Genomic DNA, 14972 nt, shown 5'->3' on the forward strand with positions numbered 1-14972 from the left:
ATTGTGTTTCCCCGAAAATAAGACCCTGTCTTATATTTTTTTGAACCCTGAAATAAGTGCTTGGCCTTATTGCCATCCGTTCAAAAGCCCAATTGGGCTTATTATCAGAGGATGTCTTATTTTGGGGAAAACAGGATAGCTTATATTTGATATGGAGGTTGCAGACCAGATTATTGCCCTTCACCACAGAGAGTCCCTAAATTAAGAATGAGTTCCATTCCTAACTCTGTCTTTAACTGAAATGTATATGCAAGTTGGAAGACATACTTGAAATGGGGTGTCTATTACTAAAAATAGCAGACAGCATTGTCCTTCCTAGAGTCAATGAACTGCTGAAGCCATGCAATGTTTTTATGAACTGCTGAATGATGCATTTATATATATATATAGCTTGTTTTTAACGACTCATGAAAACATTGTGCAGCTTCATCAATCTGTTGGCTCAAGGAAGAATGCCATGTGCCATTTTTAGTAGTAGGCAGCCTGCTGGTAAGTATGGGTTGTCCATAAGTTGGATATTATTAACCAAGACTGCCTATGGACGACTCAGTAATGTATCTGAGGAAGAAAGTTATTGTACAATTGTTGATTTAGAGAAAGCATATGCTAAAAGTGAAGATGCTTGAATTATAAGATATTTTGTGTGAATATGGACAATAAAATTGTTTGTCTATTAGGGAATATTATGAAAATAAAGCAGACAAAAACTTCTCAGCAGAGGCATTTGTAGCAGAAATTAAATTCTCTCCCCCAACTTTACTTTTATAAAGTTTTAAAAACTTAAATTATTTTAGAGTCCAGGTAAATTTGAAATATTTTTGAATTAATTATAAAGAATGTTTCCTGTGGGGAAATGTAGCTTTTGATTTAAAAAAAAAACATAAAAATTTAAAAATAGGATACTAGAGGTAACTAAAAATTATAATTAAAGGAGAAGAGCATAGTAATGTTACTAATAGTGCAATAGAAACATCTGCCTCTATGGAGAAGCTGTGTCTAAAAGATGTTATGGAAGAGAAACAAGATTTTACCTGACAAGATCAAATCAAGATTACCTGAATTGAAAATGAATTGACAAAAGACAGAATACAGCAATTATATGGAAAAATATATTACATTGGAGATACAAAAGAAACCAGCTGATGTTTTAAAAAATTAATCATACAAATAATGAACTAAGAGAATGACCTGAATAATGTTCCTAAATCAGATAGTAAAGATGCTTGTTACAGCTTTGAAGAATTTTATGAGAAGCAACAAAGAAAAAATGAAAAGAAATCAAGTTTTACAATATTATTTGAATGGGCTAAAAGTTAAGATTGTTAGAAATAAAGAATATAAAGTAGGTTTATTTGATTAAGGTTAAAATAGATGTTTTGTTATTTTTGGTACTCCTTAATTGTTTTTTGCTGATACCAGGACTGAAATAACAATGCTTTATGGATTTGTTTATAGATAAGAATTGGGATATGGGATATAGAAAGAAGAGATCTTTTGTTGTATTGTAAGAGGAAATAGTAAGTTACTAAAATTGTTCATACTTCTTGTGATAACATGGGAAGTCACTTCTTTATATATATATCTTTTCTTTTTATTTACTATATTCTTTTCTTATTTCTTTTCTATTTTTTATGCACCTTCTACTTTTTTAATTGTTAGTTTGTATTAGTTTTAAATACTGTAATCATAATGTTTAGTAAAATTACTATAAATATATGTATCAAAGACCAAGGCAAGTGAATTTGACAACCAGATTGGAGTAAAGAGATGAATTTATGTACTGCGTTAGAATGTTTACTAAAGATGGGGAAATGGATAGAGAATTTTTTAAAGATGTGCAAACTGATAGAAAGATGATGGATAGCATGCAGCCTGCTATAGTATTATTGGTCTTGAAAGAAACAAAAATGTCTCTGTAGTGTAATATATTAAAGTTCACAATGTTATAATTGTTACGTGGAAGTATGACTTTGGTGCATCAGGAGGAACATAAATGTAAGATGAATACAGTGGGAATGAGGTACTTATGTGTATTGGTAAAACAAGAGGAAATAGGATCAAGTATGAATGTGGAGTGAATATAAAGTGAGTGATCAGGAAGAAAGAAGAACGGTGAGATAGTTTGGCCATATAGAGAGAATGAATGAGAATTCAATAACAAAACAAATTTATTGAAAGAAAGTGACTAGAGAGGATGGAAAAGACAAAGTTATGCTTCAATAGTTTTCCTTATTTCATGCCTTTAATTGCTTTGGCTTACCGCCTTTTTGTGCTTTGTACAGCACTACTCACTCTGAAAGGGAACAACACGTTGGATATGTACCTATAAAATTAGGATTCTATAAATATGTACCCTGGAATAAGCTTCAATGAACATAGTGAAAGCTATTTCAAGTAAACACACAGAGTATTAGGCTATAAATATTATATGGACTTCATATAATGAGGTATGAAAAGGATTCTCTTTTGATGATAGGTTCTGTTATGATAAACTCCTGATGTATAGGTTTTTTAAAAAAAGTGTCTGGAGTTACATTTGTGTTCTGCATGTGGGAGTTCCTCATGCTCTTTTAAGCTTTTGCTTTGATGTTTGAGATCTTTTGCCAGAATACTTCATTTTCTCCCTTCCTGTTTAATTATGTTGCAATGCTCCAAGTTCTTGGAACAGATTAAATACACTGTTTAAAAAATCAGATACATTATTAACTCTTTAATACAACTTTTGCATTTTATTACACTTGAAAATAAAGCTTATGGCCCAATTATAAAAATATTTTCTTTTTATTCTAACTTATTTTTGTTGCATAGAGAATTTATACTTTATTTAGTCTGTGTGCAGCCATTGACCTTAGTGAAACAGCAACTAAAAATGCTCCAGAACGTACGCCCGGAAAGATATATCTATTTAAAATCTGTGGACTTTTGTGGAATAGTATTTTTTCTATTTTGAGGGCAATTTGTTATAGTTTAGATTTGACACCACATTGTCATGTAATGCTAATTTCCGCGCTCGCATCATGGCATTTATCCATGTGGTAGCAAAGATTGTGTCTATGCATAGCAAATGAAATATGGTATAGTACATTTAGGTACTATTTGCGGTATGCATTTGCAAGCCGTGCAGGTGTGTAAAACTGCAGTGGCAGGTTCACACGAGGCAGTGAATGTGAACAGAAAGTAAGAGAACACGTTGTATTAGGCTTGCACTGACACGCGAATTAAATGCTCAAATAGCTTCTACCCGAACACAGACCTTCTTCCACTTCACTGCCTTTTTACGCTTTGCCATACCAAGAAATTCCCATGGGGTGCATATGCCGTGCATACAATATAGAGCAGTAAACGTGGGTGTAATGTGAATAAATGCAACCTGTTTGCAGAGGTGCCGGGTAACCGTCAATCGCAATAGGTGCAGGCGGCAGCTTGCACGTATGAATGCAGTGCGGTATATGCCAATGCTTCGCGATGCAGTCAGTTACATGTGGATGTAAAAATGGTGACTGATGCATGTGTCGGCGCAGTGTAAGTGCACGCAACAGAACGCTAGCATATTCCAGCTAAAGGCAGGACGTGATCCCTCCACACAGTCTCGGCTGTTTTCATGAATATGGAAAAGAGCTACTGGGGATCTGCCGGCAGGCGAGATTGGTACGTTTCCTGCGCAAAAAAAATAAAATAGCCATCAACTTCGTATTCCCTCCGCACCGCTACAGCAGGACCTCCCCGGCTCTTCTCGCAACCCAATCGGATCTGAAGGAGTAAAAGCGAAGCAGAATAAGAGAAGAGACTACCTAGCCAGCTTTCGGCGCTCGATTGCTTTCGACTGAACCCCGAGCGCTTAGAGGAATCCTCTTTTTTCGCTAAAATCTCGCCCGCGTTGTATTTGGCTCCTCCTTTGGGCAGCTCCGATTCGTCTGACCTTTCCAAAGGCTCCGCCTTTCTCCCCTTCCGGGCCCGCCCCCTCCGTGCAGTTCGGCCTAACCGCGCGCGCTCCCAGGGACCGCCTCTTTGGAGGCCGGCTCCGCCCCCCCGCCCTCCTCCCTCGCTCCACCTCGCCCGTTTTCCCTCTCCCCTCCTCCTCCTCCTCCTCCTCCTCTCCCCCCCCACTTCCTCGCTCTCGCGCTCCTTCTCCCCCCAACTGCCCCCCCCCTCCCACCCGCCTCCCTGTCAGTGCGGTGGCTGCGCTGGGAAACATGGCGTCGGAGGGGATGATTTTAACGAACCACGACCATCAAATCCGCGTCGGGGTTCTCACAGGTAACGAACCGCGACGGGGAAGCCGGGCAGAGGTGGCCAGGCGGTTGGGGCTCTCCGCCAGGCCGTTCCGTGCAGGGTGTACCCGCCGCGGGCGCCGCGCCGCCGACGTTGCCGCTGCTGCTGCTGCCGCTGCCACCTTTCTCCTCTGTGGCCCCGCCGCCGTCACTGCACCGGGACCCCGAGCGCCGCTTACCGGGCTCCTCTCTCGCACTTCCCTCCGAGCTCGGGCTGAGGCTGGCAGCTTCGGGCAGCCGCCGGCTGAGGAACAACGAGGAGCAGCGCGGGCGAAGCGCTGGGGATTGGGCGCTGCTCTGGTTGCCGCATGCGGGCGGGAGGCTCTTCAGTGCCGCAGCCTCGAGTTCGCCGCTCCCGCTGGGGACTGGCCCGTAAATAACCTGGGGGAGAGAGTGGGGGGGGGGAGGAGAGAGGAAGAGGCGTGGGGGGGGGGGACACGGGACACCAGCCCGGAGAAACCGGCTTTGCCCGGGGCGCGGTGGGACAACCGGGAGTCTCCGGAAAAGTACCTTGCTGGACGGGCGGCGTGATTCCTCCCCTAGTGTGGAGCCCGGGAGGCTTCCGAGCTCGGCATCCCGATCCCGGCGGGTGGGAAAGCGGAGTGGGATAACCACTGCCCCCACCCCCACCCCCACCCCGGGGCCGCTTTCGGTGGAAGCCACTTCTGCCCTTCCCTTCTTTTCCCACTCTGGGGGAAAGCCGCGAGCGTTTGAAGCGTGGAGAGAGGAAGGATCGTGGGGAGCGTGAGGGGGAGGGGGGGGAAGGGAGGGAGTCACGATCACGAGTCTTGGGTGGAAGCCCTCGGCAACCTGCCCGCGGTGGGCCCACGTTCCCAGTTACGTTGCTGGGGAAGGGGGAAGGAAGAAACAGCAGCCGGGTAGCTTCCTCCACCTCTCCTCCGCTCCCAAAACGCTTTTGCGAGCGGAGCAACCAGGGACAGTTTACTGACGCCTCCACATTATCTTTAGGTGGCACTGGCAGCTGGGAATGGGCCCGATGTGTTCGGTCCTTCCAGCTGCACCGCCGGGAGGAAAGATAACAAGTGAGTGGAAGGAGCCACCGAATCAAGGAACAACCTGGGAAAGAGTAGCCACCAGGGTAATGAGAGGAGCTGCTCTCCTCTCCCCGAGCAATATTGTAGAAATAGCTGATCGCATCTCTTCAGAGACAGCATGTGAGCAAGTGGCTGTAAGTGGCCCCTTCTTTTTACCAGTGTTCCCTTGCCTGGGTGGTTCTGCAGAAGAGAAAGGGATAAAGAGCACTGCCTTTTGTATCTCTTATGCTTGCACTGGACTGGATAATAGTTGGGGCTGCTGAGCCTAACTAATCCCTTAGGGGAGAAAGGGCGAGTGAGGAGAGACAGTAGCTGTTCTCTCTCATTGTTGCTTCTTGGGTTGATAAATATCTTTGAACTGCCATTTGTTTAGTCACTTTGGTAGGAGAAGGTGAGCAGAAGTGTAGAGGAGGAGGAATGTTTTTACCAGGTTGCCCTTCAGTGGCAGGGGTGGGAAGTGAAGGTGTTATTGAGATGCTGAAATATTGTTAGTTGTGCCTGTTGGGTGCTGATTAAAGATACCAGCCCTGCCTTTGGAAAATAACTTCCATCATGTTGCCTATTTCTGTGGTGAGTTATAAAACCTTTTATTTTTTCCTTCCATTTCTCATTTTAGGGTGATTTTTATGAAACAGTAAGCTAACTGGCTTAACTATTAAATAAATTGGAGATGTAGAATTCTCTTCCTAAAGTGAATTGTTTCTTCTGCACTTTAAACACATTTTTCTAAACTGGGCAATGAAACTTGTTTTTGTTTGTACTGAAAAATGAAAGAAGATAAATGGTAGAATGAAAGAAGATAAAATAGTCTGAAATTAAATTGAATAGCTAATTGGAAATGTATGTAGCCTTGGTATGAAATCAATGATTCTCTTTAAAAGAGTGTTCTGTGTTGCTGTATTGCATGCTTGGTTGTCCCAGATTTTGAGGAAGTCTATGGTCTGTCTATGAATAGCTAATTGGAACCTTCCTGAGCCTGAATGTGACAGAGGGAAATCCCTGAGTCTGATGATGCGCTGTTCTCTTCCTTTAGTACTGAAACTACAGTTTCTGATATTTATTATCAGTAGCTGCTAATTAAATAGGGTAATTTTTCCTTCTTTTCTTTACTATCGTAGCATATAGAATATAAAACTATAGAAATTGCTGATAAGAAGAAATGTACACAATATTGCTCATTTGGTTTACATCCTGCCTTTCATACAGAAGCTCAAGGCATCATTCACAGCACTCCTATCATTTTTCCTGGCAACAAACGTGGTGACATAAATTGTGGGAAGAGAGATTGACTGGCCCAAAGTCACCAGGCAGGTTCCAGATCTGAAGGTAGACTGGGTTTCCCAAGTACCAATCTAATTCCTTAAGCCAATGTTTCCTAATCTTGGCAACCAACAAGTGTGTGGATTTCAGTTTCAAGAATTCTCATAAATGGCTATGTTGGCAGTAGAATTCTTGAAAGCCACACGCCTGGAAATGGTCAAAGTTAGGAAATATTGTCTTAATCACTATACTACGTTATGTTGTTCTGCTAGTTTAATAGTTACTGCTTTTTTAATATGACTTTTGAGACTAAAGCAAGAATAGTTGGGCTTTTTTTATAACAAGTTGTAAATCTATTTTATATGTGTTATCTCCAGTAAAATCAAAGTGCTCTTGTATAGCTGCAAATGTCAGTGATCTTCTAGTATTATAAGTATACTGAGATTCTGACAATAATAGTTTCAAATAAGAAATAGTGTCTAGTATTGTTCCTTGCTTAATAGAGTAATCCAAAAGGGTCATAACTGTAGCCAAATACACTGCACACACATTACATTTTTAAATTATGATATCAATGAAGTAATTAAATATATTTGTTAGTATTTTCTTAACCCTCATTCCTGTATAAGTAACTGAGTTGAAGGAATTCAGCCTTAGATCCTGAAAAGTGGAACACCTGAAGTCCAGAATTTTAGATTTATCTTCATTGTGTCTCCCTACTGGGAAGGGGCATTGGCCACTTTTATGGTAATATAATACAATAATACAATATTTAATTTCATTAAATATTTCATTACAGAAGATAGAAAAATAAATTGCTTTAATGTAAAGGAAAATGGACAGCAGTATTTCATGAAATAATTCGTTGTAGGAGTTCCTTGTATACGTTTTACACTGGTATTATTAATAATACTTGACAAACTTATTTCACAAATATTAAGAATTTCCAGTGTCAAAACTATTGTTATTAAATGATAAATACATATTTTTTCTTAAGATCACTCAGTCTTACTTTAACCCTGGAATGTAAACTACTATACTGAATATTAGCTGTAATCTACTTTTCAAAGAATAGGGAGTATTTAATCTGTATATTCCAAGATCATTAATTTGCTGTTAAGCTGGAAAAAAAATGATTAAAAATATTGGGCTTTAGCATGTGGCAGCATTAAACTAGCCTTGGATGAGTTCATCCAAGGTTGGCTAGGTGCTGCCACATTGCATGTGCATTTCTATCATGATCTCTTTTAATAAGACTACTGTATTTGGGCTACAACATTTATAGCTTTTCCAAAAAGGTAGTTGTTCCATTCCCTTTTAAGTACATAAAGTGCTATTCATTCTATTGATCAATCCATCGATTCATTCACCCATGCACCCATCCACATACCCGTGTTTCCCCAAAAATAAGACCCTGTCTTATATTTTTTTTGAACCCCAAAATAAGCGCTTGACCTTATTTTCGGGGAGGTCTTATTACTTTGGGGCGCATGGAGCAAGATGGGGCTCCTCTTGCCGTCTTACCTGATATCCAGCTCTGCATTTAAATATTTTTGGGGAGGGCTTATTTTCAGGGAGAAGCTTATTTTAGAGCATGTACTCAAAAGCCTGATTGGGCTTATTATCAGGGGATGTCTTTATTCTCAGGGAAACAGGGTACACATACACATACAGAGAGAGAGGGGGGAGGGAGGGAGGGAGGGAGGGAGGGAGAGATGTTCTGTGTTTTTGAATTCTGCAGTACTAGATAACTTTTAGAACATTGCAAGAAAAATAGCATTATAATTTAAAAATATAAAATACTATGAGTTATAAATAATATTGTGGGATATTTTATTATAATTATGTTCTCATTTCTGGGTTGAAAAACTGCTGTTCCTCAAAATAAATAAAATGAGGCAAAGTCACTTTAATAAGGTATTTTATGTGTCCAGGTATGTGTCATAAAGATGATTTTAAAACAAAAATCTGATAAAGGAAAATGCATACTAGTGCTACATGCCCAAATTATCACATAATAACTAAATAAAATATATTATTGTATAGACTTATTCTACCCTTAATAGGCTTTCAAGCATTTTTTTCTTTTTAAATCAGATTGTAGTCTCTTTAAATGACTTGTGTATTAGCAAGTTGCATGGAGCAAATTGACAATTTGTATCCTTCATAGCAAATATTTTTTGCAGTCAGTGCTACTAGTTACATATAGATAGTGCTTATGATGTTTGGCTATTTTCTGCATAGCCTACAAAACTATCCCTCCCCCATTTCATGTTCTCTTGTTGATTAGTCTCTCCCTTTCCTAAAGTGCAAATGTGTAGCGTTAGGAAGAGAGACAGAGTTGACTAATTGGTGTTTTCCTCAGCTGTTCCAGCATCAGTCTGCTGTTCACACTCCTTCCTAGCCGATTAGGTGATTGGTGCTATCTGTATGTCAGTGGGTCTCTATATTTATGTGTGTGCATGTTTGTATCTGAGAGAAAGTGTCTTGACTATGGACACTTCTCCCCATTTGCTAGGGAAACTATACCAAAACATGATTATTAAAGATAAAGGTATTAAAGATGCTGTTAACTTTGAGATCAATAATAGTATGATATTGTTTAATAAAGTTTATTGAACTGAAACTGAGAACGTTTATGTCCTAAGAATTCAAGTTGCTTATGAAAAGCTGTTCTGTGTTGTGCGTATTTAATGAATATGCAGTTTCATACAGTTGATTGTCAGTTGTAAAAAAGTGTCTCATAGAAGTACTGTACTGCTGAATCAGGCTCGATAAGAGAATGAAAAGAATGTTGATGATATAAAAATATTGTTTACTTTATAAATACTAATTCAATTTTGAAAGAACTGATATTTGTTTAAATGATTATGAATATATATCAAATCTCAGTTAAATTTGCTTTACTTGCAAATTCATAAATGGAATGAAAAAAGTTAAATAAGCTGTCTTAATTTCTGTATAATATGAGCAATTGGTATAAGCTTAGTTTCTAAGTCACTTGTTAGTTTATGCAAGGGATTCATATTTAATGTGAGCTTCCTATTTGCCAGTTCCTCCTGTGTTTCCCAACATTATATTTCTTGCTGCTTTAGGTCAGGGCTGTCAAACTCCCAACCCGTGGGCTAGATGTGTCACGTGTTGGCCACGCCTACACTCGGTTTAGCAAAGGGGAAAAAAGTCCCAATATGTCACATGATGCCACCGTTACGACATGAGTTTGACACCCCTGCTTTAGGTTCTTCAGCTTTCTAGAAGGGAAACAGGAATGAGCAAAATTATCCCTTTCTTTTTGTCGGTGGGATACCTTGTACAGGTAGTTCCATTCACAGGAACTTAAGGTGGTCTAGTAAGTGTTCAAAATATATCTAATCCATTTCCAAAATTGGTAAAACAACCCAATAAGGTTGCATTTTCTCAGTATTATACATGAAGAAGGAGAGAAATGTATTTTGGGAATGTTTTGCTTAAGACTGTGAGGTCACTTCATAATTGAATTGACATATAAACCAATGACATTGTCTGTAAATCAATAGACAGTCCATCAGCAAAATAATACTGTGACATTTAGTCAGAATTTTTTTTTTGGCTAAAATCCCTTTGTTAATATTGCTATGAGAAGCATTACTAGTTTAAAATAAGTACCTGTTCACTTTTCTACATATTTGTGATGTAGTGTTCTGTGATTTATTGGCTTTTGATTGTAAAGGATATTACTCTTCTTCACTAATTACCATACCGATGAGAAATATCTATGGATTTTTAATTTATTATTTTTTTTGCTTATATGAAAGTTAAATAGTGCCTTCACTCTCATTTCACTGTAACTTGCCAACAGATGGCAGTACTGATGGGCCAGAAACTCTGATGTGTTCTTTGGCATGTGCACTTTCAGTTCAGTTGATGAGGAGTTGCTGTGAGAAAAGGTTGTACAGTGTTGCTATCATTCATTAAATGGAAGCCTGCTTTGAATACTCATAATTGTACTTTAAGCAGGGTACTATGATTGATTTTTTGACAACTTTTGACAGCTGAAGGAATTCCTTTATTTGAAGTTTACTGCCCAATGTAGGTTATTTATGGTGATGACTGTTGACATGAGTATTGTGCATTGAAAAACCAAAAAAATGCAAGGATGGTGAACTGAGAGAAGCTGATATGTGTGATTAAGAATGGGCGAATAAGATATGATAGAAACCAATATCCTATAATAAAGATTGATGAAGTGTTTAAAGACAGTTGACAGATTACTCAAAAAAAATACTATCAAGCCACATTAATGGGTCACATTAATAAGGTCACATTAATGTGTAATTCTGATGTTATTATCAGAAGGTTTGTGCAACATAGATCCGTACATGGTAATGACAGAAATATAGGATTCAGGTCTGAAATTTACCATCAGTTTTCATTCTCTGAGAACGAAGGTGAGAAGTTTAATCACAGCAAATTGACAACTGACCAAGCATTTTCTTATCTTTATGATCCAGAAAGGAAGCATCATTCAATGGAATATCATTACAAAGCTTCATTTGAAAAAATAAAAACCTAGGCTTTGCCAGGAATACTCCTAGTTACAGTTTTTTGGGGGGTGCAAATAGTATGATTCATATAGATTTCTTCAAATTTGGTATCACCATCTACTCAAGAGTATTAGACTGCTATAGTCAAAACTTTAAACAACAATCAAGCATTGTTCAGAAATACAAACTCTACATTTTGTAGAGCATGATAACATTTGTGTTCCTATCACACAAGCCACCAAAGAGTTAATTGTGGAGTTGGATCTCACCATCTTGCCCCCATCTGCCATATAGTCCAGATTTGGGGCTGTGTGAATTGCACCTTTTCCCAAGGCTGAAGGAATGTATTTGGAGGCATTTATTTGATTCATGTGAAGAGGTGGAAATAATTAGTGCTATCGGGACCTGGTTGGAAATGTGGAGTGCTTTTGTGATGGCTTTATGAAACTTGTTCATCATTGGCAGACATATAGGGAACAGTAGTAATTATGTGAAATAAATACGGGTAGCAAAAGAGTTCATTACATTGGAATATTCCACTGATCAATAGCTGTCAGCAGTTTGGCAGATCAAATCTCACCAGGCTCAAGGTTGACTCAGCCTTCCATCCTTCCGAGGTGGGTAAAATGAGGACCTAGATTTCTGGGAGCAATATGCTTTCTTTGTAAACCACTTAGAGAGGGCTGTAAAGCACTGTGAAGTGGTACATAAGTCTAAGTATTATTGCTATTGCTATTTATTTAAACAGAAATTATAGAGGTAGAAGCATTATTCTACCGTCTTCTTTGAATAGGAAAACTGGCATAATATTATTGATGCTGCAGCAAAAAACAAGTCTAATTAGGGCTACAGAGATTTATAAGATTAATATAATTTGAGAGCAGATTTGAATCAGGAGTTGTGTTAAAACATTAAAAAATACCCCAAACAGTTCATTCCATATGCATACAAAGAGTGAGTAAACATGAAATACAGTTTGCCTTTTACGAATGACTAAAAGTTTTCCAAAACTTCCTGCAATCAGTGTTTTTCAGCCCCAAAAAAAGGCCAACAGAAGCATATTGATGCCTCTGAACTGGTCAGCAAGCTTGCCCAGGTAGATGTTGTAATCTGAGTGCACGGCCAGTGAGAACCATGGCGCATTAAGAATGTAAGTATTCCACTGTATCAGTGCCCTTAGGTAACACTGTGTCCCAAGAGAAAGCATCTGGTTGACTCAGTTCATTGCTGTGGTAAGTAAACCTTCAGGGTAGTTGTGCAGTTTTGAATTTGAAATCAGTCATTTCAACCGTACTGGAAGTGTGCTAATGCTATTCCAGAATTGTTTCACACTCAGAACAGTGCTATTTTCAGTTAAAAAGGTTCAGAAACACTTCTCATAAAGTAACACCTGATTTGAATTCTCAATAAAGCATTTTTCTAACTTCTTGTTTTAGATAGGCTGGAATACAGAGGCAAATTTGCAAGTAGTTGTGAGGGAAGTGGGAAGCGAAAGGTGGTGGGGGAATGATCTGGACACTTGATATGATGAGTCTCAGCTGCTTGCAGAACCTTAGCTAGACTGTGATGATATGTAGTTGCTTTAGTTTGAAGGAAACTTCTGCCAGTTCAATACATGTATACTTGCATATACTTACATTCATTTGCATATTTCCATATACTCAAGTATACTTGTACTTGAACTGTAAGTGATGGATGATATGGCAGGAATCCCACTTTAATCCAGACGATAGCCTGGTTTCTGTTCTGGCTGCCTAGATAAAACAGCAGATGTGACAATGGCCATTTTGCAACTAACAAGTTGCAAAATATAAACATAAATATTAATAAAATCAATATAAAAATAAATTAACAATAGGAAGCTTGTGAAAGAGATGCATCTCTACATCTTTTCTAAATCTAAACCATGAGAATGTAGGAGTCAAATGTAATTTCTGAGAAAAAAATCTATAGCTGGAAAGCAATATACGAGCGGTTCTTTTCCACATGCAAAAAAGACAGGCTTTTCACAATGGATTTTCCTGCAGTTCCTGACATCTGAAGACCTTCCCCGAACCCTGAGAAGGAGTGTATCAGGTAGGATCAATGCCCCATCCATTAGATCTGTGATAAAATGTTAACAATTTAAAGGTTAGAACCAATATATTAAGTCAGGGGTGGGCAAATGTGGCCCTTTTACAACCTGTGGACTTCAACTCCCAGAATTCCTGAGACAGCCAAGCTGGGATAATAAATAGGAATGATCCCTGGACCTTTCACCTGCCTAGTTTTTTGCATTTTTTCATCATTTGCAACTACAAATAGTAAAGATAAGAGTAAGACTGTGCAGTACTTTGAACTTGATTGGGAAATGGTGGTGTGGAATAGATGTGCGTGTAATTTATTAAAGCAAGCACAACTCCTTCAATGAGTTATAATAAGTGCTGTGATCATCTTCCCTTATGCTCCAGAGTAATTTTTCCAATTTTAGTGTAAAGCACATTGCAGCAGACTTTTGCATGTTTATAAATTAGCTCATTTTGCTTTTATAGAATATTACCAATCATGAAATAATATTGCAGTTTTTCCCATAAGGTCTCCTACATATATAAAATAAGGAAGGTCTGTATGTCAGTGGAGTTCTTCCTAACTTTATGCTTTTCAAATTTTTTATTCATTTCAATCCATTGCTGCATATGTTTGGACCTACCAAATATCAATATTTTTTAATATTTACCTAGAATATTTTTGTAGATTATAAGTAGATTTAATATAATGTTTGTATATATTTTAAAGGAGTGTCAGAGGAGTGCCAGGATAAGAGCTGATAAATATAGCATTTAAACTAATGAAGGAGGTTATTCTAAGATGATTATAATAATACAGTAGTGTGAGCTAATATATGCAAGTGAAAATATAATGTATACTTTGGAAAACCTAATAAGCCATAGTGGCACAATAGTTAGAATGCAGTCTTGCAGACTAACTGCCCACAGGCAGGAACTCAATCCTTACTGGCTCAAGGTTGACTCTGAGGACCCAGATTGTTGGCAGCAATATACTCTGTAAACCGCTTAGAGAGGGCTGTAAAGCACTATGAAGTGGGATACAAGTCTTAAGTACTATTGCTATTTCTAATACACAAACAACACACATACTCACACACACTTTATTTCTGAATGTCTCAGTTCCTTCCCCCACTTTCACTTGTGCTGTATTTCAGCTTCTTTTTTCCTTCCTTATCTCAATGGCTGATAATAGAATGCCTGTAAGTTCTCCTGGCTATCTTTCTGCCAAAGCTTTTAATTTTCGCAGTTCTACTGTTCAATACCTGAAGTGCCGTCATTATGACACTATTCACTATTTGAAACTCCATAACACGGCACAGTCCATCCTCTAGATCTCACCTCATTCCACAAGGATTTTCTTCCCTCCTTGTCTCAGGGCCAGAATCTCTGGACTTGCAAGCTCCACTTCATGCCATATTTACTAGGTAACACCCTCTCCTGCAGCATCTGCTGTAACACCCCCCCCAAACTCTCCCCCCCCCGGCCTTTCTCTGCTTTTCCTGCCTGTTTTAATATGCTGTATCCAGCAAATAAACTTGATGGTATACAAGTGCCTCCCAGCATTTCCCCTTTTTAAATATGTGCTTGTTATCTGCCTTCCCTAAAAAAAAAAAAGCCCATGACCCAACTGCTTTCTTTCAGCCAGGCAGTCTCACAAGGATATGTGGTTTTTTTACATGTGTTTTCATTATTGGAGCACCACAACATTAACGTTTAAAAAATGGAAATAGCCAAAGTATAATTCATTGTTTTGGGAATTACTATTGCTGGTTTGAGAAAATTTGGCAAAATGGAACCTCGAAGAAAGTTTTGATC

General features: G+C 38.7%; 1 protein-coding gene across 11 annotated transcripts in view; it reads left to right on the top strand.

Annotated features, from left to right (window-relative positions):
- The first annotated feature begins 4138 nt into the window (after window positions 1-4138).
- GPHN (gephyrin) overlaps window positions 4139-14972 on the top strand; it is a 242592-nt gene continuing 231758 nt past the window's right edge. For 5 of the 11 annotated variants that reach the window (XM_070937624.1, XM_070937643.1, XM_070937633.1 and 2 more), the window contains exon 1: window positions 4144-4257. In XM_070937624.1, coding sequence (XP_070793725.1) covers window positions 4194-4257 — 64 coding nt within the window. In that variant the 5' untranslated portion in view covers window positions 4144-4193. Of the gene's footprint in view, window positions 4258-14972 lie in introns of all 11 variants that reach the window. The other 6 variants (XM_070937721.1, XM_070937660.1, XM_070937678.1 and 3 more) reach the window with 3 other exon arrangements.

This window comes from Pituophis catenifer, unplaced genomic scaffold, assembly GCF_029215685.1.
Source record: "Pituophis catenifer annectens isolate HBS135680 unplaced genomic scaffold, rPitCat1.0.hap2 SCAF_1, whole genome shotgun sequence".
Lineage (NCBI taxonomy): Eukaryota > Metazoa > Chordata > Lepidosauria > Squamata > Colubridae > Pituophis > Pituophis catenifer.